Source organism: Macaca nemestrina, chromosome 6, assembly GCF_043159975.1.
Source record: "Macaca nemestrina isolate mMacNem1 chromosome 6, mMacNem.hap1, whole genome shotgun sequence".
In the NCBI taxonomy this organism is placed as follows: domain Eukaryota; kingdom Metazoa; phylum Chordata; class Mammalia; order Primates; family Cercopithecidae; genus Macaca; species Macaca nemestrina.
This window is the reverse complement of record NC_092130.1, coordinates 64284301-64308098: the sequence shown is the minus strand read 5'-3', so window position 1 is coordinate 64308098 and position 23798 is coordinate 64284301. Positions and strand designations below refer to the sequence as shown.

The window sequence follows — 23798 nt, the reverse complement described above, 5'->3', positions numbered from 1 at the left end:
AATGCCTAGCTAATAAAAGGGAAATGATTGAATCAATTATGGGCCATTGACCTGATGGGTTATTTTGCAGCTATGTATTTATATATTTTAAGGTTTTTTTTTTTTTGCAACATTTTTATCTGCTGTACTTTGAAAAGAAGAAAATCATCTTGATTTGATCACACTATTAAATTTTGGGTTGTTTTCTTTCAATTTATGTTTCTGTTTTCTTTATAATGCAGCAGCCATTATAAGGGATAATTATAAAGATGAGGTAGCAAAATTGTAAAATGCTATAATAAGTAAATAAGCAAGATAAAAAGTTTTTACAACTATGGGAATAAATACTACATAGGAAAAACGATGGAAAAGAACTACACTAACATTTTAACAGTGGTGATCTGAGGGTGCGATATTACAGGTGATTTTATTTTCTCTATTTTCTACATGGTGGTTATAGGTCACCAGTAAGACACTCTCAAGACGCCTTGAGTGTTAAACTAATAGAATCCATGCTTACTGATGACTCCTCCAAATCCTTGCTACTCAGTGTGATTCTCAAACTAGCAGCATCAGCATCATCGGGTTGTTTATTAGAAATACAGGCTCCAACCCAAACCAACTGAATCAGAAGATGATTTTGACAAAATGCCCTGGTGATCCTTATTCATGTTAAAATTTGAGATGTATTGCTCTAAATGATAGGTTTTCTTATTTCCGGAAAAGCAGAGTTTGATAATAGCCTAATCGATGGTATTACTAGCCTAAAAATAATATGCTTATAGAAAGGCATTGATGAGAACATTGGCAAATGGAAGTGCAACAGGTTTTGAAAATCTGACGCTGTCAAAGGCTGAGAGAGTCAACTTACAGATCCCAAAGATAGTCAGTAGGGACTTGAGGGTTCCTGTGGATCATGAGGGGTTCACCCGGTTCTCCAGGCTACGAACGTGTGTCAGTATAACTTCTCCACTGGTTTTTGCTCTAGCTCTGTCATCACAAGACTCTCTGGCTATAAACTGGTTTTTCTTCTAGCTTTACTTCAGGGAGAAATTGCCCTTGTCATGTGTCTGAGAGAGAGCTAGTCTTTTGAAGAGTCCTATGGTTCTCATTAAAATGTAATAAATTGCCTTATCTTAATGCATGAGCCATAAACTGTAGTATCCAGATTTATTTTCAATTTTCATTTATTACGTCCGCATCTTTGTGAATTTGTAGATCTGGCATGCTTTTAGTTTGTAAATATTCATGAAAGAGAGGCTGATTAATTTTAAGGAGTTATTGATAAAATTACTGATGAAATTTTAGATAATTAAAACCACCTTAAGGAAGGCTCTTTCAGGATGGCATGGACCTCCCTGTCGGAAATGTAGGTGGCTTTTGGAAACTGTATTAACTTTGTAATTGACTTTTTAAAAACTGAAATGAAAAAGGATACAAATGGGAAAGAAAGTGTCTTATAGTTTTGTTATTCAAGGAATCCTGACTTATTTGGCATCTTTCAATTCATAGACACTTCTCAATTACTGAATTTTCTCCCTCTTCAATATCAGTTTTTGAAAGTATTTGAGGACCATAGAATTTTGGTTTTCTGTGACACCTCAGGAGTTAATGTTGCTCAATCTTTTCCTTTATAGAATGAGATCTTTTTTTCCAACATTTTACATAATGTCCTCAGAGAAGATCACGCCCTGGTGACTAGAGCTGTGGCCTTGAAGGTGGAACATTTCAAAACAAGTGAAATAGAGGAACTCTATGACTTATTTACTTACAGCAAGGTAAAAGCAGTTAGAAATTTCCTTTGGCTTTGTATTCTTGTAGAAAGTTGCATAAAATGGATTCTAAGGGTCCTATATCAATATACAACTTAAAACTTTTTATGAAAATAACCTTATTTTAATTCAATACATAGGTTTCAGAAAACATGATTAAATTAATTCTCACCTTGCAAATATCAAACAAGCCCATATTAATGCTTGGATCCATCAACCATAGACTTTAACAACTTGCTACTTTTAAGGTGAACCCTTCTGCTTGATGGAAATTTATTCTTGCTATGTAAAGATCTCAATTTTTAAAAATGTTATGTACTCTGCACTCTTTACATGTAGGACATCTGCTTACCTTTTACCTCTTAATTAGTGTACTATTTTATTAGCACATTCCGAAATAATTCAAACATTCAACTAAAATGCAAAATGCAATCAGGAGCACAGCTCAGAATATTGCTTATAAATATGGAATGTGTCAGTATGGGGATATTGAATTTCGTTCAAATAACGGAGAGCTTCTTTTTTCCTAGGGAGCGTCTATGGCCCGGATGCTTTCTGGTTTCTTGAATGAGCATTTATTTGTCAGTGCACTCAAGGTGAGCTCGCAAAATAGTTGTTACCTGGATGGCAGTAAACAGAAATTGCTTTGGCATGTTATTTATTTTAACCTTAACTTTTCTATTTTTACAGTCATATTTGAAGACGTTTTCCTACTCAAATGCTGAGCAAGATGATCTGTGGAGGCATTTTCAAATGGTAATTGTCCTACTTTCTGACACGTTCTTGCTGAGTTGTTTTGTATGATACTGGAAAAGACTGGGAGGCCATGGGTGAATGGCAGTTCCACAGAAAAACAACTTTGTCTTGTTGTAGAACTCCCTTAGGTCATGGGTAGTGTCTTTAGTCTTCACTATATTTCCAGTGCCCAGAACAGAGCATGGAACATGTTAGATCAATAAATATGTGTTCATATTTATTGAATGAATTAATTAAAGAACCATTCATATATAAACAGAGTTCCAAATTTGCCTCAGAGGATCACCCACTGCAGGACTACTACATAAGTGAGGAAGAGAATAGCTACCGAGCTTCTTTTTGGACATTGCTACTTCAAAATGTTTCACTGATAACCTTACCTGCTTTTGTGATGATTTTTTAAAACAGGCCATAGATGACCAGAGTACAGTTATTTTGCCAGCAACAATAAAAAAAATAATGGACAGTTGGACACACCAGAGTGGTTTTCCAGTGATCACTTTAAATGTGTCTACTGGCATCATGAAACAGGAGCCATTTTATCTTGAAAAGGTTAAAAATCAGACTCTTCTAACCAGCAAGTAGGTAGCTTTGCTCTTCTTTGTCTTCACTTTCCTTGGGGTGAGCTCTGACCCAATGGAATCCAGCCTGTGGGTGAAGAAGCATTACGCCCGCTGGGCATACACACTTCTGCTATGTGACTGTGTACTAGGGTGAAGCAGAGTCCTTGTGTCCAGGCAAGGCCAGAGACCCACAGTTAGGGATTCCAGACACAGTGCCCCTACCCTGGGATTTAGGGTTACATCAACGACCCAAGCTGTGGGGTATTGTGTGTTCCTCTTCGTCCCTCAGACAGAGGTAATGAATTACTTGGGATTCTAAGTTGGAGACAATAAGATAGAGCCATAGATTGCCACATGTTAGTAAAGAGGAAAGAAAGTCTTATTGCAGAGTAGTCTTCTCTTCCTTAAAAATAAAACTGAATGGTAACTATTTCCTTGAGGAATAGTTCTGTGCGGGGGTGTGCACATATGTGTGTGGATGCGTGCATTTGTGTGTTTGTAGCCATACCCACAACATTAGAATGATGGCCTTTAGATTCTGTTAGACCTGGGTTCAGATATTGACTTCTCAAAAATTCAAACCTTAGGTGTTATTTAAGCTCTGTGAGTTTCAGTTGCCTTATCTATAAAATACACGCAGTAGCATGTATCCCAAAAGATTGTGTAAAAGTGAAAAGAGTATAAAATAGCCTAGACTATATCCCTTTCTTCTTCTCTTCCCTTTCTTAATTTATTAGCTGATTTTCAACAGTTTTTGGTAGTTTTAATCTTCACATTTCATTGCAGTATCAGCACAAATGAGTAATTAATTTTCAAATACCATCACCAAAATTTTCAGATAGTTCTATTCTTTCTTTAAAGCCTCAGGAGAGAGAAATGGCACACTCAAAAGTTCCTTCTCCCTGTATTACTCTGCGATTTTTGAGAAGACCTGTGTGTCTTAGCTATGCAGATAAACACAGACCCACAGCTGACAGTCTTCAAGACACCAGGCTTGTGAGAGCTTAACAAGATTGGAAATATTGCCCAAACTCTGAGTAGAGTATCTCTTCCGATGATGAATGTGCTTCCTGTGGTTGGCTACTTCATCCAGGTCACATCCAGCAATGTGGGAAGAATGCAGACATTCAATAAATATAAATGTCATGGATGATTCCTGTTGAATACTTTTCAGATGGGGAGAATGCTTGAGGCTGAAAGTATTTTGAAGTGATTGTCAAGCTCTTTCTTCTAAACTACTTTTCACCTCTCTGGGCATGGATGGATTTGGGTCTGTTTGCAGCATTTGAACTACCCTTGAGTGAAGCCAGGTGTCTATAATTTAACATACACAGGCCTTGAAGGTTTCAGACATAAGAGTTTTAGTAGCTACCTAAGTTATAAAAGGAAGTAAATCCATAAGACATAACAGGAGAGAGTAGTAAACAATAGCGAAAGTAAAACTAGCTTGTAAAAACAGTGGTGAGTAATCCTCTCTGCATATCTAGAGAGAATGACCAAAGAACCCGAGTTCTGTGTGCTATTTCATCGTCTCTTTAATCATGGCTCAGAGTGTATGTTTTTATGTGCGAAAAGTAACTAAAGTTTTTATTTTCTTCCAATAAGTGACACATGGATTGTCCCTATTCTTTGGATAAAAAATGGAACAACGCAATCTTTAGTTTGGCTAGATCAAAGAAGCAGTAAGTAACAAATTTTAAAAACATCTTTACATATATGCACATATAAAGGCAGGGAATAAAATACTGAGATGTCTAGCTTTTGAAAAGCTATCTCATTTCAAACTAAAATATTCTTGGCCGGGCGCGGTGGCTCAAGCCTGTAATCCCAGCACTTTGGGAGGCCGAGACGGGCGGATCACGAGGTCAGGAGATCGAGACCATCCTGGCGAACACGGTGAAACCCCGTCTCTACTAAAAAATACAAAAAACTAGCCGGGCTCGGTGGCGGGCGCCTATTGTCCCAGCTACTCGGGAGGCTGAGGCAGGAGAATGGCATGATGGCATGAACCCGGGAGGCGGAGCTTGCAGTGAGCTGAGATCCGGCCACTGCACTCCAGCCTGGTCGACAGAGCGAGACTCCGTCTCAAAAAAAAAAAAAAAAAAAAAAAAAAAAATACATATATATATATATATGTATGTATATATATATATGTATATATATATATATTCTTGTTGAACATAGAGTTTTAAAGAAAAGTGTCAAATCAAAAGCTATTACATGTGAAAAATATATAATGACCTGGTAAGAGCAATATATATTTTAGAATTCCTTTAATTTTTTGTTTTATTGTTTATTGTTTAGAATTGAGTATGTAGTATAAATAGGTATTAAAACCTTTTTTAAATGTACCATTTCAAATTATTCCCATATTCCTTTATAGAAGTATTCCCTGAAATGCAAGTTTCAGATTCTGACCATGACTGGGTGATTTTGAATTTGAATATGACTGGATATTATAGAGTTAATTATGATAAATTAGGTTGGAAGAAACTAAATCAACAACTTGAAAAGGATCCTAAGGTAAGGTTACTTTTGATGCTTTTAATTAAATATAATTTATAATGCCTTCTCTAGTGTTTTAGAGGTTGAACATTCTGGTAGGAAGAGATTCTACCTTCATCCCCGCCCCTCACCTCCAGGCTTACAAAAGATTTTTTTTTTTCTTATTCTTAGCAAGTGGAGATTTTGATTAAATGTGTTGTGTTTTTGAACATTCATCTTGCTTTTCCAAAACAACCTTTCCAGGTAGGAATCAGGATGCATTTTCCTATTAATCATTAGTTTTGTGATCTTCGGCAAATTACTTAAATGTCCTGGTTCCATTTCTTCGTTTTAAAATGAGAATATTATTCTATTTTATTCATCATGAGGATTAGAGATGATGTAGGTGAAAGTATACTTAAAATTTCTAAACCCATAATAGGTACTCAGTAAATGCTAGAAAATACTAATTTTACTTCTAAAAACATATTTCCACTCTCCCTCAGAAGAGAGAAGTTAATTCACAAAACATCAGTAATAATCCAATATCACTTTATATCATAAAAAAACTATAAGTAATTATGCAGTGTATAAACACTAAAATGTTGGCCAGTTCTAATCAATCAGATTTTAACTGGATTAAACTAAATTTCCATGAGTGGAGCTGGACGCCGGCTTAGGAGTCAGTACTGTTGTCTCTGCTGTGACTTGCTGGGAGCCCTTGGGTGGTTCATTTAGACTCCATTTACGAAACTGGAGTGCTGAACTAAAAGATGTCTGTGTGTTAAGTGTCTCTGTGTTTGAAGGTTCTCTGAGACACACAGCAGTTTCTCTAGCATATTGGTTTAGAGCTTAGGTTCTGGGTCAGGAAGACTTATGTTCCTGTTTTGTTCATTGTTTGCCAGATGGATGGCACCTTCGAGCCAAATCTCCCCTTTTTAAGAATATGTGATAAAACAAAACAAACCAAAACAAACAAACAAACAAAAAACCCTCTTCAGTATTCCTGGAGGTGAGGGGTGGGAGTGGAGGTGGAGTCTCTTCCTAACAGAAAGATCAACCATTAAAAGGCTAGAGAAGGCATCCTGGTTGTACCTCAATTTCTTATATGTGTAATAATGGGTGTAATATACCAAACTTAAAGGTTTATAGTGAAGATTAAATAAGATAATATATGTATTATGTTTAACAAAGGCCTGACACAATTCAGGGATTCATAACATATTCTGTAATTAAAACAAATTATTGGGATTTTGAATAAAGCTACAAAGGCCACTTACGATAATATTTTCTTTTCAAATCTTTGCGAAGTATCTAAATTCTTATTACATTTTGAAGGGCATTCTAAGCCATGAAAGCACGAGGTTATACCATTATAGTAATGATTTATTGAAACCATTGTAGATTTACTTATTGAAAAACAGAGGCAAATTATTTCTACAACATAATTGGTGAGCAAATAAAAGAGAATCTTTATGATTAATATTAATCTAGAAAACGTGTTAGTACTGCCAGAAAAGAAATTAGACCATACCAGCTGAAGAATTTAACTTGACTTGCTCGGACCCTTAAAGAAATGCTGTGAAGATAAAGTTTTTGAACCAAATAGATCACAGTGCTGAGAGGTGCTGAAGGTATGATGTAGGAGGCCTTGGGCCCCCTTAGGGACTGAGCTGACAGCAGAGTCTTATGGCCCGGCAATGCCGGGGAATTCAAATAGGAGTCTAAAGAATTACACTGGCAATTGGCCCCTGCCGTTCCACGGATATAAAGGGAACTGTTGGTGGCATTCTGTCACATCAGTAAAATCTTAAGATAAATACCATGTGAAAAATTATAGTACCTCAATGTTACCAAAAGAACACTAAATAATACTTATTTAAGGGCTTCTATGCCAAAAACGTCCCTGAAAATAATTTGGATGTGGAAATACAATTTAATGTATACTTGGTTTGGAGAAGCCTTTTAAAATTGGTTGCCTATTTTATTTTTTAACACGATATGTTTCCGGAGTATTTTGGCAAAACTCTCTGCTGTATTTAAACCTTATGATTGATATCCAGAGGGTTCATTTATTTAAAAAACAGATGTATGATAAATAAATTATGGGGACTATCCTCAGTAATTATTGTTTCTCTGCAGATGAGATAATTCACATGAAGGTGTTTTGTAGGCAGCAGTAATCTTTAAATTGTTGTTATTTTGAAAATTTTACTGAAAAATGTTCTCATCTTCTTCTGGACATATTTGGGTCTAATTCTGCAGGCTATTCCTGTTATTCACAGACTGCAGTTGATTGATGATGCCTTTTCCTTGTCTAAGTGAGTATATTTTCTTCTCTCATGGTTTTAGAATATACCTCGAGACCTTTATAAAAATAATAGCTTCATCACTATGAATTTGATTATTTAGTATATATAGGCCATAACTGATTCAGACTAGGATGCAATTCTGTAGCTGCAATGGAATTTTATAATATAATGAGTTGCTGGAAATAAAAAGACTACCAATTGAGATTTGGCAGTGATTTCTGTTATCCAAGGGTGGTGGCTACAATTTTAATGCAATCTCGCCTGTATTTTAATATATTGCACAATTATTTATTTTATTTATATTAGATTTACTCAGTGTAAGATATGCTGCTAAGTGTTTATAACCAGGTAAATTAATAAATATTCAGAATTTAAATTTTCAGTCAATAAAATTAGGAATATATGTAGTAAATTATCTAGTATTTTTTCTTTAGCCAGACATATTGCTTGAGTAAATGTCTACTTATTTTATCCTTCTTTACTCCTTTTTCCCTCTGTGACTTGCAGTACATTTCGTTGTCTAATACTTTGCTGAAATTCCTCTCTCTCTAAGATCACCATGACTTTACTATAATTGACTACATCCTCCTGAAAATGTCATTTTGGCTTCCTTAGACTCTGATATGCAAACCTGGTTCTCCTTGTGTATCTGACTCCTCTTCTACTACTGTGAGCTTCTTAGCACCAATCATGGTTATATTACTTTCTTCTATCTTTCCTTTGATAACTCATTCACTCTTGGGTTTTGGTGACCATTTTATTGCGTATCTGTAGAGTGCCAGCAGATGTAAGGTCCTCAGTAAATGTTTGTGGAAGGACATGTTGATGACTTCCAAATCTACATTGTTACTTATCTTTCCTCCTGTCTTAGGTTTATCCTGTGGTCATATGAATTCAGTACCTTAAACCCTGAACTTCATTTTTGTCTCTACCTTGCTCTTGCTATCAATTTCTCCCTGCATGGCAAAGGTACTCTTCTTTTCATCACCCAAACTTGAAACCTCAGAGATATCCTTGATTCCTCTCTTTACTTCATCTTACATGCACCGTCACCAAGTCTTATCTCTTCATTCTTAGAAATGTCTTTCGGAGGCTCACTTTACCACTTTCACTGCTTCCACACTAAGCCAAGCTTTTTTCATCTCTTGCCTGGCCTATTAGATTAGCCTCCTGTCTTCAGTCCTTTTGAATTTCATTCTGTCTTCTGTAACACTATTGCAATAAAATTGTTAGACGTCAGTTTCATTATGCTTTTCCAATTGTTTAAATGCCTAGAGTACCTTTCCACCTAAACTCTTCATCCTGACATCCAAGGATCTGCACAGGCTTGAGCCGACTTACCTATTAGGCCCTATTTCTCACTATACACAAAGGAAATCCTCTGCCTCAGTTAGCTTCATCTGCCCATCACACTAATTCCCACCTTATCTTATTTGTCCTGGGCTGCCCTCCTCTTTTTCTACTTATTTTAATCCTATGCATCCTTCACTGCTCTTCCCAAGTTTCTCCTCCATGAAGACTTCCTTGACTTTTCTACTTTATCCCTGACTTTTCTACATGCATATTTTCCTTCTTTGCTACTTTACAGTATTCACTGCCTTTTCTGGGACTTTTCATTACTGATTTCTTATGCATAAGTCTCAGCTCTTCATTGAAGCTCCTCAATGGTAGGCAAGTGCAGTGTCATATGTACTACAGGCATACCTTGTTTTATTGTGCTTCGCTTTAAGACTTCACAGATATTGCATTTGTTACAAATTAAAGATTTGTGGCAACCCTGAGTCAAGCAAGTCTATCGGCATCATTTTCCAGCAGCATGTGTTCATGTTATGTCTCTGGGTCACATTTTAGTAATTCTTACAATATTTCAAACTTTTTCATTATTGTTGTATCTGTTACAGTAATCTGTGAACAGGAATTGTTGATGTTATGACTGTAATTGTTTTGGGGTGCAATGAATTGTGCCTGTATAAGGCTGCAAACTTAATAATTGTGTGTGTTCTGACTGCTCCACCGGCTAGCCATTCCTCCATCTCTCTCCCTCTTCTTTGGCCTTTCCATTCCCTGAGAATCAGTAATATTGAAATTAGGGCCGGGTGCAGTGACTCATGCCTGTAATCCCAGCACTTTGGGAGGCCAAGGCGGGCAGATTGTGAGATCAGGGGGTCAAGACCATCCTGGCTAACATGGTGCAAACCACGTCTCTACTAAAAATACAAAAAAATTAGCTGGGCATGGTGGCGGGCACCTGTAATCCCAGCTACATGGGAGGCTGAGGCAGGAGAAAGGAATGAACCCAGGAGGCAGAGCTTGCAGTTAGCCGAGATCACACAACTGCACTCCAGCCTAGGTGACAGAGCGAGACTCTGTCTAAAAATAAAAAATAAAATAAAATTAGGCCAATTAATAACCCTACAATGGCCTTTAGGGGTTTAAGTAAAAGGGGGAGTCCTGCATCTTTCACTTTAAATCAAAAGCTAGAAATGATTAAGTTTAGTGAGGAAGGCATGTTGAAACTGAGATAGGCTGAAACTAGGCCTCTTGCACCAAACAGCCAAATTGTAGATGCAAAGGATAAGTTCTTGAAGGAAATTAAAAAGTACTACTCCAGTGAATACATGAATGATTAAAAAAAAAAAAAAAAAGTGAAACAGCCTTATTGCTGATAGGGAGAAAGTTTCAGTGATTTGGATAAAAGATCAAACCAGCCACAGTATTCCCTTAAACCAAAGCCTAATCCAGAGCAAGGTCCTAACTCTCTTCAATTCTATTAAGGCTAAGAGAGGTGAGGAAGGTGCAGGAAAAGGTGCTAGTTTAAAGCTAGCAGAGGTTAGTTCATGAAGATTAAGGAAAGAAGCCATCTCCACAACAAAGTACAAGGTGAAGCAGCAAATGTTGATGTAGAAGTTATAGTAAGTTATCCAGAAAATCTAGCTGAGATAATTGTTAAAATGGCTACACCACCGGGTGCAGTGGCTCACGCCTATAATCCCAGGACTTTGGGAGGCTGAGGCAGGCGGATCACAAGGTCAGGAGATCGAGACCATGGTGAAACCCCATCTCTACTAAAAATACAAAAAATTAGCCTGGTGTGGTGGCGTGCGCCTGTGGTCCCAGCTACTCAGGAGGCTGAGGCAGGAGAATGGCGCGAACCTGGGAGGTGGAGCTTGCAGTGAGCTGAGATCGCGCCACTGCACTCCAGCCTGGGTGCAGAGCAAAACTCCGTTTCAAAAAAAAAAAAAAAAAGGGCTGCACCAAACAACAGGTTTTTCAGTTTTTTTTTTTTTTTTTTTTTTTAGTATTATTATATTTTAAGTTCTAGGGTACATGTGCACAATGTGCAGGTTTGTTACATATGTATACATGTGCCATGTTGTTGTGCTGTACCCATTAACTTGTCATTTACATTAGGTATATCTCCTAATGCTATCCCTCCCCCCTCTCCCTTTCCCCCACCCCAGGACAGGCCCCGGGGTGTGATGTTTCCCCTTCCTGTGTCCAAGTGTTCTCATTGTTCAATTCCCACCTATGAGTGAGAACATGTGGTGTTTGGTTTTTTGTCCCAACAACAGGTTTTTCAATATGAAACAATCTTATATAGGAAGAAGATGCCTTCTAGGCCTTTTATAGCTAGAGAGGACAAGTCAATGCCTGGCTTCAAAGTTTCAAAGGACAAGCTGACTCTCTTGTTAGGGGCTAATGCAGCTGGTACCTTTAAGTTGAAGCCAATGCTCATTTACCATTCTGTAAATCCTAGTGTCCTTAAACATTACCTAAATCAACTCTGCTTGTGCTCTGTAAGTGGAAAAACAAAGCCTGAATGACAGCATATCTGTTTACAGTATTGTTTGCTGAATATTTTAAGCCCATTGCTTAGGAAAAAAAAAAAAAGAAGATTCCTTCCAAAATATTACTGCTCATTGACGATGCACTTGATTACACAAGCACTATGATGGAGATGTATGAGGAGATTAATGCTGTTTTCATGCCTACTAACACAGCATCAATTCTTCAGCACATAGATCAAGGAGTAATTTCTTTCTTTCTTTTAACTCTTACTATTTAAGAAATACATTTTATAAGGCTATAGCTTCCATAGATAATGATCCTTCTGATGAATCTGGCCAAAGTAAATTGCAAATCTTCTGGAAGGGATGAATCATTCCGAATGCCATTACGAACACTTGTGAGGCATGAAAGGAGGTAAAAAAAAATCAATATAAACAGGAGTTTTGAAGAAGTTTTCAATCCTCATTGATGACTTCAAGGGGTTAGGATTTCAGTAGAGGAAGTCACTTCAGATGCGGTGGGAATAGCAATAGAACTAGAATTAGAAGTGGAGCCTGAAGATGTGACTGAATTGCTGCAATCTCATGATCAAACTTGAGTGGATGAGAAGTTGCTTCTTATGGATGAGCAAGGAAAGTTGTTTCTTGAGAAAGAATCTAATCCTGGTGAAGACGCTATGACCATTGTTGAAATGACATCAAAAGATTGAGAATATTATGTATACTTAGTTGTTAAAGCAGCAGCAGGGTGTGTGACAGGATTGACTCCAATTTTGAAAGAAGTTTTGCTGTGGGTAAAATGCTGTTAAACAGCATCGCATACTACAGAGGAATCTTTTGTGAAAGGAAACTGAGCAATGTGGCAAACTTTATTGTAGCTTATTTTAAGAAATTGCCATAGTCACCCCAGCTTCCACAACTACCACCCTGATCAGTTAGCAGCCAAGGTTATGACTTGCTGAAGTCTCAGATTGTTGTTAGCATTTGTTGACAGTAAACTACTTTTAAATTAAGGTGTGCATACTGTTTTTCTTAGACATAATGCCATTGCTACTTAATAGGCTACAGTATAGTGTAAACATAAGTTTTATATGCACTGGAAAATAAAAATCTGTGTGACTTGCTTTATTATGATATTCGCTTTATTGTGTCTGAAACAGAATCCACAATATCTCTGAGGTATGCCTGTAGTTGGTGTGCACATCAGCAGCTGTCAGAGCATTAGATAGAGAATGACTTCTAATTAATACTTGTTGAATGCAAACTATGCTGTCACAAGAATGCATACAGAATGCATAACTGCTCTATTTCCTAATAATCAGTCCAACATTTGGCCTGAATTTTCTCTAGCCTTCAAGACTTTGGACACTTGAAAGTACCAAATTGAAATGGAAGGCCTGTCAACTTTGCTTGGGTTTCATCCTTTCTATAAGATGAGACAATTACCTTCTCATTTCTTGACTTATTCACATGCCTTATTGAAGTCAGGCATTGAAACATGGAACAAATATGGAACGCATGCAAATTACTTAGCAAGTGAAGGTTTTTTGAGTGTGTGTGTTTTTAAATCAAACAGAAACAATTATATTGAGATTGAAACAGCACTTGAGTTAACCAAGTACCTTGCTGAAGAAGATGAAATTATAGTATGGCATACAGTCTTGGTAAACTTGGTAACCAGGGATCTTGTTTCTGATGTGAACAACTATGATATATACCCATTATTAAAGGTAATTTCATTCTTTCTTATGTAGTTTTTAAATAAATCCTCTCTTCTTCTGTTCGTATTTTAGCCAGCATCAGTGAGACAGGTCTTTTCCAAAGTAATAGTCTTAGTTCCATATATATATATTCATTTCCTTAACAATGGCTGATTGATCTTGGAAGAAAATACCTTAGTCGTAGACCTGGTCTAGGAGATGAGTGAGGTTTGGAAGGGTACTTCATTCTTGGTGAAGTGGCAGTGTGTCCTAAGAAACCGGAAGTGGATGGAAATGGTATGCCTGTTTTTTTAGGGAAAAGAATAGTATTTATTAACAACTATTTTCCCAAGAGATTGTTAGGCAACCAGAATGAATTGTAACAACTCTGTGTCTATAATTGCAATATTTTGACTCATAGGAACAGCACTTAAATCCAGAGAGATATGTTCCAGAAAATGTAAAAATTTGAAGATGCTTTTGATGTTAGGAAAAGAAAGGGAGAAATTAGAATTACTGAACAGAGAAATGACATGCCATCATAAATTTAAAAATATATTTTCCATTGTTAGATCTTAAACAGTAATTACAGGAAAAAATAGCAAAGGTGAAATCAAAGCAAAAGTTAGGTAGCCCTCTTTAGGGAGTTACGGGTCACACAAACCAAAAAGTATGTTAGGTGATGATTTCAAGTGAATTTCTGGGCCATTCGGAGGGTGAGATCACAAATACCTCTAATGGTCCCAGACTTTCTTTTTCCTAGTGGCCAAAGTACCAATGGGAATTTAGCTGACCTTGGGATGGTGATTAATAAAAGAAGGCACTAAAATTTTGGTGAAATTGAGGAGGCTCATTGATAACATCTGATGACTTGTCCTGGGTAAAGAAGTAAAACTAATACTTGTTTTTAAAGAATTTCAATGAACAGCATCTAGTTAATTCTTAGGGATATATTAGTAAATGTCTAACTTCTATAATTTTATATTTAACAGCTGATAGCTTATATTTATTTTAAAATTAGGGCTTCAGTTTGTCCAGGACATAAACCAGTTCTTTTTTTTTTTTTTTGAGGAATGTATGCTTAGTATAGATGTTTTATGGTAGAAAGACTGTTTTATACTTTTACATTTCTTCTCTATTTTGAACATAACTGGAAATGTATGCAATGATGTTAAATGATAATTATAGCTAATTTTTTTGAGTTATTGCTTTGTGCCAGGCAATGTGCTTGCAATATATTATATTATTTAATCCTCATAATACACTGTAACGTTGGTGTTATGGTAAACCACATTTTATGTAAAATGGAACTAAACCCAAAGAGGTTAAAAAATAAGCCAGTTATATATTTATAACAGATAAAGATAATTTCTAAAGAAGTATCTGCCACTTGCCTATCAATGTCTTTTCAGATAAATAAATAGAACACAGTGAAAATTCAGTGTTTGCAAGCCAGAATTAACAGTGTATTTTCTTTGTTGTTTATAGAAGTACCTATTAAAGAGACTTAATTTAATATGGAATATTTATTCAACTATAATTCGTGAAAATGTGTTGGCATTACAAGATGACTACTTAGCTCTGTAAGTATGTTTTCAGAAGCGATAATTGAATAAAATGCATTCATATTAATAGGCTTCCAGAAGTAATAAAATAAAACCTTCATACCTGTTATTCATTGAGATATTTTATATGCTATCATTATTTGAGAACAATAGCTCAGAGATTGGTGGGCTACATGTATTCTAACAGAAAATAGTCGTTTTAGATCTTAATTTACCTGCAAAGCACGTGCATGTACACATAGGAACTTACAGCTCTATATTCTCAAAGCCTAGACTACTGGTTGAAATTATAAATGTTTCCTACTATTGGTGAAGAGGTGCTAAGCAAAGCTAGCCTATACCAGTGAGTTGAAGGGCATGGGGAAGCCACAGGGGAAAAGGTCCCCTCTGTATATTATTGTTAACATAAATTCAGTCATTATGCAGATAAGATGAGGTAGGTGGACAGTGATATAGATCAGTCACTGTGTGTGAGCACAGGTTAGTATCACAAATGACTTTCATATTACCAGTTTGGTGAGGAGAGTAAACACATTGTCATGGTGGTCTAGGAAGGAGGCAAGAGGCAAAATGGGGTGGTAGTATTTCCGTCTTCCTTGTGTCCTAAGTTTTGTGCGTAGGATGGTCTCTAGATTTAGGGAGGGACTCTGTAGCCAGTAACAGTATAGGGATTATACCTACAACTTCTGGCCAACATCAAGTTCAAATCAATTAGACCAAGCAAGAAATACAAAATATACAAAGTATGATTATTCTGACTCAATAGTACTATTCTGGGAGGGCAGAAATTTTAGTGCTAAGGGATGTGACTGGAAGGACATAAAATGTAATGGATGAGTAGGTGGACAATGGTAAGGAATAGCTGGGATTGAGAGTGGCTAGGCAATTTGTATGAATGAATGGGAAGGCAAAAGTGTGCTCAATCAGGCAGCATATTTGTTAACCAGACATATCCTTGGCTCTCCTAAATTGGACTGAAGCAGCCTACTTCTTATAGCATCCCAGGGACAATTCTCTTCAGAGCAGCTCTAGGGAGTTAGACTGCACTTCCACAGAACTCCAGCTTGTTGCTACCAGCTTTAGATTGGGATGGGTGAGGAGAGGGAGTGAGTAGAGTACGTAAATGAATACCTAGAACTGTCTCTCAGAGGACCTCCACCCTTACACATTCCTCTTCAGCTTATCAGAAGGTCAGGCCAGGCTGGGTTGAAACTGGAAGATGGAGTAACAGAGATTTGGCGCTTGCATTTTCTGGAAACTTATGGCCAATTTGGGTTTCTTTACCCTGACCCCAAACTGGAGTAGGGACCACAAGGCATCACTTACCTGGATTTATTATTGGTCTTCACTCTATTCTTTTGAACTTATTTTGTTTTAAAGTACAGTGTATACCCCTGCTCAGCTGTAAAAACAAACCAAACCAACCAAATACCTTTATTCTTTTTCTGAACATGTATATAACAGCCAGGAGGAGTAGAAGAAACACACTAAAGCAAGAGAAAGCAAATTGTAGAAGGGGAGAAATGAACTCTTCCCTTTCCCTTTCTTGTATAGAGGAAGAACTTTATTTTAAAGTCTATTAGATCAGATACTCTAAAATCATTTTTTATCCATAAGGCAATTCTAGTAAAAGAGAGGAAAAATAAATTGACAACAGCTGTGGAGTGTGTGTACACCCATGTGTGTTTGAGGGAGATGAAGGATGGCAGTAATTTGTTTTTCACTTTCAAAAAATACTGGTCTTAGGAGCTTTTTTTGGTGCCTAGGAGCCTCTCAGTAAATATTTCTCTGAATCTTAAATATCTCTGTCATCCACAAAAGCAATTTTTTTAAACAAACCCAATGTCATTGAAAGGATATTTAAAAATACCCATCTTTTTATGAAACACACATTTTTGGAAGCAGAGAAAATGAAGGTGGTAATGCAAAATAAACTGTTTTTCTTTGACTTTTTCTTCAAGAATATCACTGGAAAAACTTTTTGGAACTGCGTGTTGGTTGGGCCTTGAAGACTGCCTTCAGCTGTCAAAAGAACTCTTCACAAAATGGGTGGACCATCCAGAAAATGAGTAAGAGTAATATTGTAATTCCTCTTGTTTTTGTCCTATTTAAGCACCAGCAATTTCCCTTTTTGAGGTACTCACTGTGGGAATGAGTGTTTTGCTTTCACTTGGTTAGGCGCTCTCTCCTACTATTCTTTTCAAATACCTTTTTAAAAAAACCAGTGTTTAATGTGGGTCTGTGTATAACAATAGACTAGAATTTATACAATGAATTGTCACCTAGGACCTTTCACTGCCAATGCATTCTTCCAATAAGCATTTATTTGGAGCTGTCTCTGCTTGACTTGAATCTTAATAGGTTGTTCTTTATGATTGTTTGTGATTGTTATATCTATGAGTGCAGCAGAGCACCTCCCTCTCCATCTCTCTCTTAGTTTGTTGCCTCACTGAGCGCTGAGACTCTCATTTTGGTTTTATTACCTTTAATATACCACCTCAGATGGACTCTTAGGAAATGTGATAATGAGATATGAGATACAAGACCAACTTGTATTATCAATATACTCTATACTATTCTAATTTCCTTCTTTCTTAAAGCCCCTTAGTTTGGAATTGATTATCTCTTCTCATGGAATTAATGCTAATGACAGTTCTGACAATTGCCTCTCTAGATTCCTACTTTTGACCTTTATATCTGTGACTACAAATATTTTTTCTAGATTCATACTCTAAAGTATGATAACCTGGGGAAACATAACTACTATGAAAAATATCATTTTATGTTATATTTTACAGAATACCTTATCCAATTAAAGATGTGGTTTTATGTTATGGCATTGCCTTGGGAAGTGATAAAGAGTGGGACATCTTGTTAAATACTTACACTAATACAACAAAGGAAGAAGAAAAGATTCAACTTGCTTATGCAATGAGCTGCAGCAAAGACCCATGGATACTTAACAGGTGATTATGCTCAACTTACCTTGAAATTTCCTGGTAATGGAAAAAAATAGAAATGTGCTAATGTAAGTATGAAAATGATGCATATTTGTGCTGCACGATCTTAGAACCATGCAATTTTGATTTCGTTTATTTAAATTAACTCTTTATGTTGGATGTTTAAAATGTATTTTTTGCAAATGCACTTTTGCAGATTTATGGAGTATGCCATCAGCACATCTCCATTCACTTCTAATGAAACAAATGTAATTGAGATTGTGGCAGCATCTGAAGTTGGCCGGTATGTCGCAAAAGACTTCTTAGTTGACAACTGGCAAGCTGTGAGTAAAAGGTAAGAAGGAGAGTGAGACCTTTCTTTCATTTAGGTCACTGGTTTGGCGCTGGAAGCTCAGCTGTAGTCTAGCTAGGTCACAAAAGTCTTTTGCATTGACTAGAAAAGTGATCATTTTTCCTTCGTTTAGTCTCACTACAAACTGCCTGTGTTATGGAAGAGCAATGCATGAACTTTTAACTATGGCTTGAATATTTTTATCTTTTAGTTAGCAACATGCCATACTCATAAAATAGATGCCTATGCTACTTCTGATAAATTTGCCTTAGTTCACTTTTCTTGCACATTCTGCACAAAAAGTGTTTCAGACTCAAATTAATTTGCTCTCTACATCTTATGCGTTTGTTTTTAGGGCTTAGTTTATAGTCAGCAGTTTTGCTCAATTTTGCTAATACTTTTGTTTGAATAGACAGTAACATTATTTATGGATTGTAAGAAGGAAATAAAAGTTCAACTTAATAATTAAAATTTTATTTATAGTCAAAATGGCACAGGAACATTTACTTAGTTCTTTGTACATCTGAATATTTAATTATCACTAATTAAACAGATATATTTGACGTGATAATATGTATGTCACTAGTCCTAATGTAATGATGAAGGTAGTATAAAATTATAAGTAAAAATGCTTATGCCAGATTAAATTTTATATTAATGATATGGAAAGTATCTATACTGAATTTGTTAAAATGTGACTGATCACTAACAAGTTAGCAATTAGTTTTTCTCATGCATATTCCACTGGATGCTATTCATGAAGATGGGGATGATAAGCCTTCTGGGACAGAAGAGACAATAGCTCCATCAGTTTTGAAACTGTTTTAACCCTCACTTTTGCAGACTCACAGTGCATTTTAGCATTATAAAGTATCCAAGAAGCCCTGCAGAAGGAAACTTAGAGTTTTCCATACAGTTTGACTACACAACATCTTCTAGGTGTAGTTCTTCCAAACTCCAGCTTGGGATATGCTGATGTAAACAAAGCGTCATTTTGCCGGTAGAACAGTTGTTCCAGAAGAAAGACAGATGGGAGAAACAAAATTTTCCAACCCTCTCATTTGGTTCTGAAACTTAAAAACACCCATTAGTTAACATTTAGGCCTTGTTTTCTTCTTCTATAGAATAATAGATGTATTCGATAAATGTAAGATTCTTTCTAGTAATAAAAAGTTTTAGTTTTTCTACATCAAGATGCAGTTCAAATTGTTATTGGAGATGTAAAGGGATTAGGACTTGGTATCTGATACATGCTGTAGAGGAGAGATGACAAGGGCTTTTGGGGATTTAAGGGGAAGAAAGGGATGTGCATGTGATTTGAACAAGCATAGTTGCAAATCTCCTCCTTCTTCCTGGAGGACAGAACATCAGGAAATGCCTGGAGGCAGAGCTGGGAGGCCAACTTGAGACTAGTCACAGTAACTGGCAGGAGCTTAGCACACTGGAGAGGAGATGGGGTGGGAAGGTAAGTTGAGGGTCAGAGAGAACGACAGGTGATAACAGGCCCTGAATATCATGTGAAGGAGTTTTATTTTGTGTGCTCTTCATTGGTGATGTCCTGTTTCTAACTGGTGTCGTATGTGAAACACACACACAGGCTGTCGTGATTATGACAGAGTGTTAACACTACTGGGGGTCAGTTCTAGAACTGGGGGATGGGAATAGACTTAACTAGAGCAGTATAGCAAAGTGGTGGTTTCTTCCTCTAAGAACTATGGAAAGTGTCTCTTCATTACTGTCCTTTGTCCTTTTATTTATTGTGCTTTAGTTTTTCATGTATCCACTAGAGACGTGGTATGTCAAAGAGTTAAGGCAATAGAATCTAGAATCAGATCAATCTTAGGATAAGGAGAGTGCTAAATATGTAACCTTAAACAAGATTTTTAACCTAAGCTTCAGCTTTCTCATTCATAAAATGAGGATAATAATGAATAGGCTTTAAGATAATTTAATAATATGCTATTTAAGGTGATTGGTACACAATAAATGTTTAGTGTTCATTATTATTATCTTAGTGAGATAATATGATGTATGTGCTTTATTACAAGTCCCTATATCCTTCACTTTATTTCTTTTTCTCAATATTATCAATTTCTATTTTTATGTTATTGATAACATCCCTCAGCAGTATTAGAGTCTCATGTTTAGAATGAAAAACACACATTGATGTTGTTCTTTAAAATAACATGTTTAGTCTGGGCACGGTGGCTCATGCCTATAATCCCAGCACTTTGGGAGGCCAAGGCAGGAGGATCACTATAGCCCAGGAGTTTGAGAACAGGCTGGGCAACATAGCAAGACTCTATTTCTACCAAAAAATTAAAAAACAAAATAATGTGTTTATATATGCAATAATTACAGTTTTCACAGCCACCCATGAAATAATTACCAATTAATAACCAAGACTCAGAAGTTAAATAACTTAAAGTCAACACCTAGTAAATAAAAAAACTTGAATTAGAAAGCGTGTCCCCTGGCTCTGATTCCCGGCTCTCTATTTACTTCCTCCTAAGTAAGAAAATGCATACTCCACAATTTTTTTTTTTGAGAGTACTACTGAAAATATTTAATGTTTCAATGTGTTCTTAACTAATGCCTCATCTACATTTTCAGTGGCTCACGCCTATCATAATCCCAGCACTTTGGGAGGCCAAGGCAGGCAGATCACCTGAGGTCGGGAGTTCATGACCAGCCTGACCAACAGGGAGAAACACCGTCTTTACTAAAAATACGAAAGTAGCCAGGCATGGTGGCACATGCCTGCAATCCCAGCTACTCGGAAAGCCGAGACAGGAGAATCGCTTGAACCCGGGAGGCAGAGGTTACAGTGAGCCAAGATCAACCCATTGCCCTCCAGCCTGAGTAGGCAACAAGAACAAAATTCTATTTTTTTTTAAAGATATGCTATATCCTTTAAACATTTTGAGATGCCAAGATTTGTTCAAATATTTTAAATTTGTTTTACTTAGAAAGCCCTTCTCATGATGTGATTTATTTATCTCAATTCCAGAAAATGTTTAAATAAATGAAGTGGCTTTTCAGTTGATTTTTAAAAAATTAATAAACTTAATTTTTAGGATAGTTTTAAGTTCACAGCAAAATTGAGCAGACAGAGTTCCCATATATCCCTGTCAGCACACAGGCACAAGTTCCCCCTCTATCAACATCCTGCATCAAAGCCACACATTTACAGTCACATGTTGATTAACAACAGAAATACATTCTGAGAAATGCATCCTTAGATGATTTAGTCTTTGTGTGAACAGCATAGACTGTACTTACACAAACCTAGATGGTAGAGCCTACCACACACCTGGGTTCTATGGTATAGTCTATTGCTCCTAGTTTACAAACCTGTACAGCATGTTACTGAATACTGGAAGCAGTAGTAACACAACTGTAAGTATTTGTGGGTTTTTTGTTTGTTTTTTGTTTTTTGTTTTTTGAGAAGGAGTCTCGCCCTGTCACCCAGGCTGGAATATAGTGGCGCCATCTCGGCTCACTGCAAGTTCCACCTCCTGGGTTCACACCATTCTCCTGCCTCAGCCTCCCGAGTAGCTGGGACTACAGGCGCCTGCCACCACGTCTGGCTAATTTTTTTGTCTTTTTTAGTAGAGACAGGGTTTCACTGTGTTAGCCAGGATGGTCTTGATCTCCTGACCTCGTGATCCACCCGCCTCGGCCTCCCAAAGTGCTGGGATTACAGGCGTGAGCCACCGCGCCCAGCCAGTATTTGTGTATTTAAACATATCTAAACATAGAAAAGGTAATGCATTGTGCTACAATGTTACAATGACTATGACATTGCTAGGGGATAAGAATTTTTCGGCTCCTTTTTAATGTTGTCTATTGTTGACTGAAACATTGTTATGTGGCTCATAGCTGTACTATAATTGATTAACATAAACAGGCACATCATTATCACCCAAAGTCCCTAGTTTACGTTAGGGTTTACTCTTGGTGTTGCACATTCTATGGGTGTTGATGTATTAATGTATAATGATGCATATTCACCATTGTAGCATCATATGGAATACTTTCACTACCCTAAAAATCCTCTGTGCTGTGCCTACTCATCCTTCCCTCTGCCCATAGTCAGTTGCTTTTTTATGAAAAAGTTTGAATAATCTACTTCTTATTCCAGAAGTTTTCATTTTATTTTTGTTTTTGCTTTTTAATGTGTTGAGCTTTTGGTTGCTGGTTTGGTCTTGGCTGTGGGAGCTAGAATCAGGGGGAGTACGAGCAGAGCGGGTTTGCACCCCTCCCATAAGGTGGTATCTTGCTGGGATCTTATGCTCCATTTCTACAGGGTGAGAGACAGGCTGGTAGAGGCAGCTTGCCTAAATGCAAAAACAAAAAAATACCATCTTATGTCCAGCTTGGCCCTGAGCATGAAGTGACCAGTGCTGTGGTTTTGAGTATATCCCTCCCTTATCTCAGAGCACTCATGGGCATATGTCTCACAGTGACATGCAGGCAAGCTCACAGACATCGTCTCCACACCAAGGCACATGTTGGAGTTGAGTATATCGCCAATAGCGGCGCAGGAACCGCTGTTCCTTTCAGCCAGGCCCAGAATTCTTCCCAGGAAGCCTAATCTGGAAATACATTTTGGAATATTTGATTGAATAAAACAACTTTTGGCTTGGTCTTGCCCCTCACTGTCATGTACAGAGCATTGCACTGGTTGGTGTGGGAAAGTTTAGTTAATTATTGGGCCAAAGATGATCTCTTGAATACTCATTCCAATGAGAAAGACTCCATTGGTCATGGAGCTATATTTCAAGTTACAGAAAAGTCAGTAGGTACACATAGCTATGAATAGGTCCTATGGAAGCATATGAATGGGGATGAAGCAATAGTATTTTTGGGACTTTTCAATGGATGTGGTAGAAGCATTATTTGTGCCATTATCATCTCTGTTAAATGGGCTTCACAGCATACAGAAAAGCCAGTTTTATCTCAATATAGAATACAGAGTATGATCAGTTTTAAACTCATCCTGTCCAAAATGAATCTTACGCTCTTCATTAAGCACTTGATTTTTTTCTCCACATGTTATTATATTGCCTAAAGTCTTAAGCTTAAAAACATGGAATCATTTTCACTTCTCCTTGGTTGTATTTCATGATGGGGAACACAGCCAAAAAGGCTAAACAGGAGCACAAGCAAAGTGAGAGGTTTTCAGAGGGGAGGGTCCAAGCACTGGGGAGTCTGTTCCCATGGCATGGATCAGGCTGGATGCCTTGGTGTCCCCATGCTTGCCGCATGGCCATCCTTGCCAGAAGGAATCTGACATGGCAGGGGAGATGAAGGGAGGGGTAATGTGAGAAGAGGGAGAGGCAGAAAGGAGAGCCAGACTGGAGTACTGAAATCACTGTTCCCACACTAATGTTAGATGTTATCAACTTTTTAAAAAGGATTACTATATTGACTCATATTGGCTTTTGACTTCATATTAATTAGAATGTATTTGAACACTGATGGGGGTAAACTATTTGTAATGCAGTTTTGTTGAGTAATATTTGAAAGAGATTGCTCTCTCAACAAGAATGATAAATCATGTGTTTCAAAAATAGCCCCTCTTG

General features: G+C 37.0%; 1 protein-coding gene and 1 long non-coding RNA gene across 2 annotated transcripts in view; one reads left to right on the top strand and one right to left on the bottom strand.

Annotated features, from left to right (window-relative positions):
- LOC105500008 (laeverin) overlaps positions 1–23798 on the top strand; it is a 73574-nt gene that overhangs the window by 42369 nt on the left and 7407 nt on the right. Inside the window, exons 7-18 of the mRNA XM_011772912.2 lie at positions 1617–1757; positions 2282–2347; positions 2442–2507; positions 2916–3088; positions 4676–4752; positions 5454–5593; positions 7820–7875; positions 13231–13384; positions 14843–14937; positions 16881–16988; positions 17718–17885; positions 18076–18213. Coding sequence (XP_011771214.2) covers positions 1617–1757; positions 2282–2347; positions 2442–2507; positions 2916–3088; positions 4676–4752; positions 5454–5593; positions 7820–7875; positions 13231–13384; positions 14843–14937; positions 16881–16988; positions 17718–17885; positions 18076–18213 — 1382 coding nt within the window. The remainder of the gene's footprint in view (positions 1–1616; positions 1758–2281; positions 2348–2441; positions 2508–2915; positions 3089–4675; positions 4753–5453; positions 5594–7819; positions 7876–13230; positions 13385–14842; positions 14938–16880; positions 16989–17717; positions 17886–18075; positions 18214–23798) is intronic.
- Positions 18809–23798, bottom strand: part of LOC105500007 (uncharacterized) — a 68917-nt gene continuing 63927 nt past the window's right edge. The window contains exon 3 of the long non-coding RNA XR_011624767.1: positions 18809–19283. This is a non-coding gene — a long non-coding RNA (uncharacterized lncRNA). The remainder of the gene's footprint in view (positions 19284–23798) is intronic.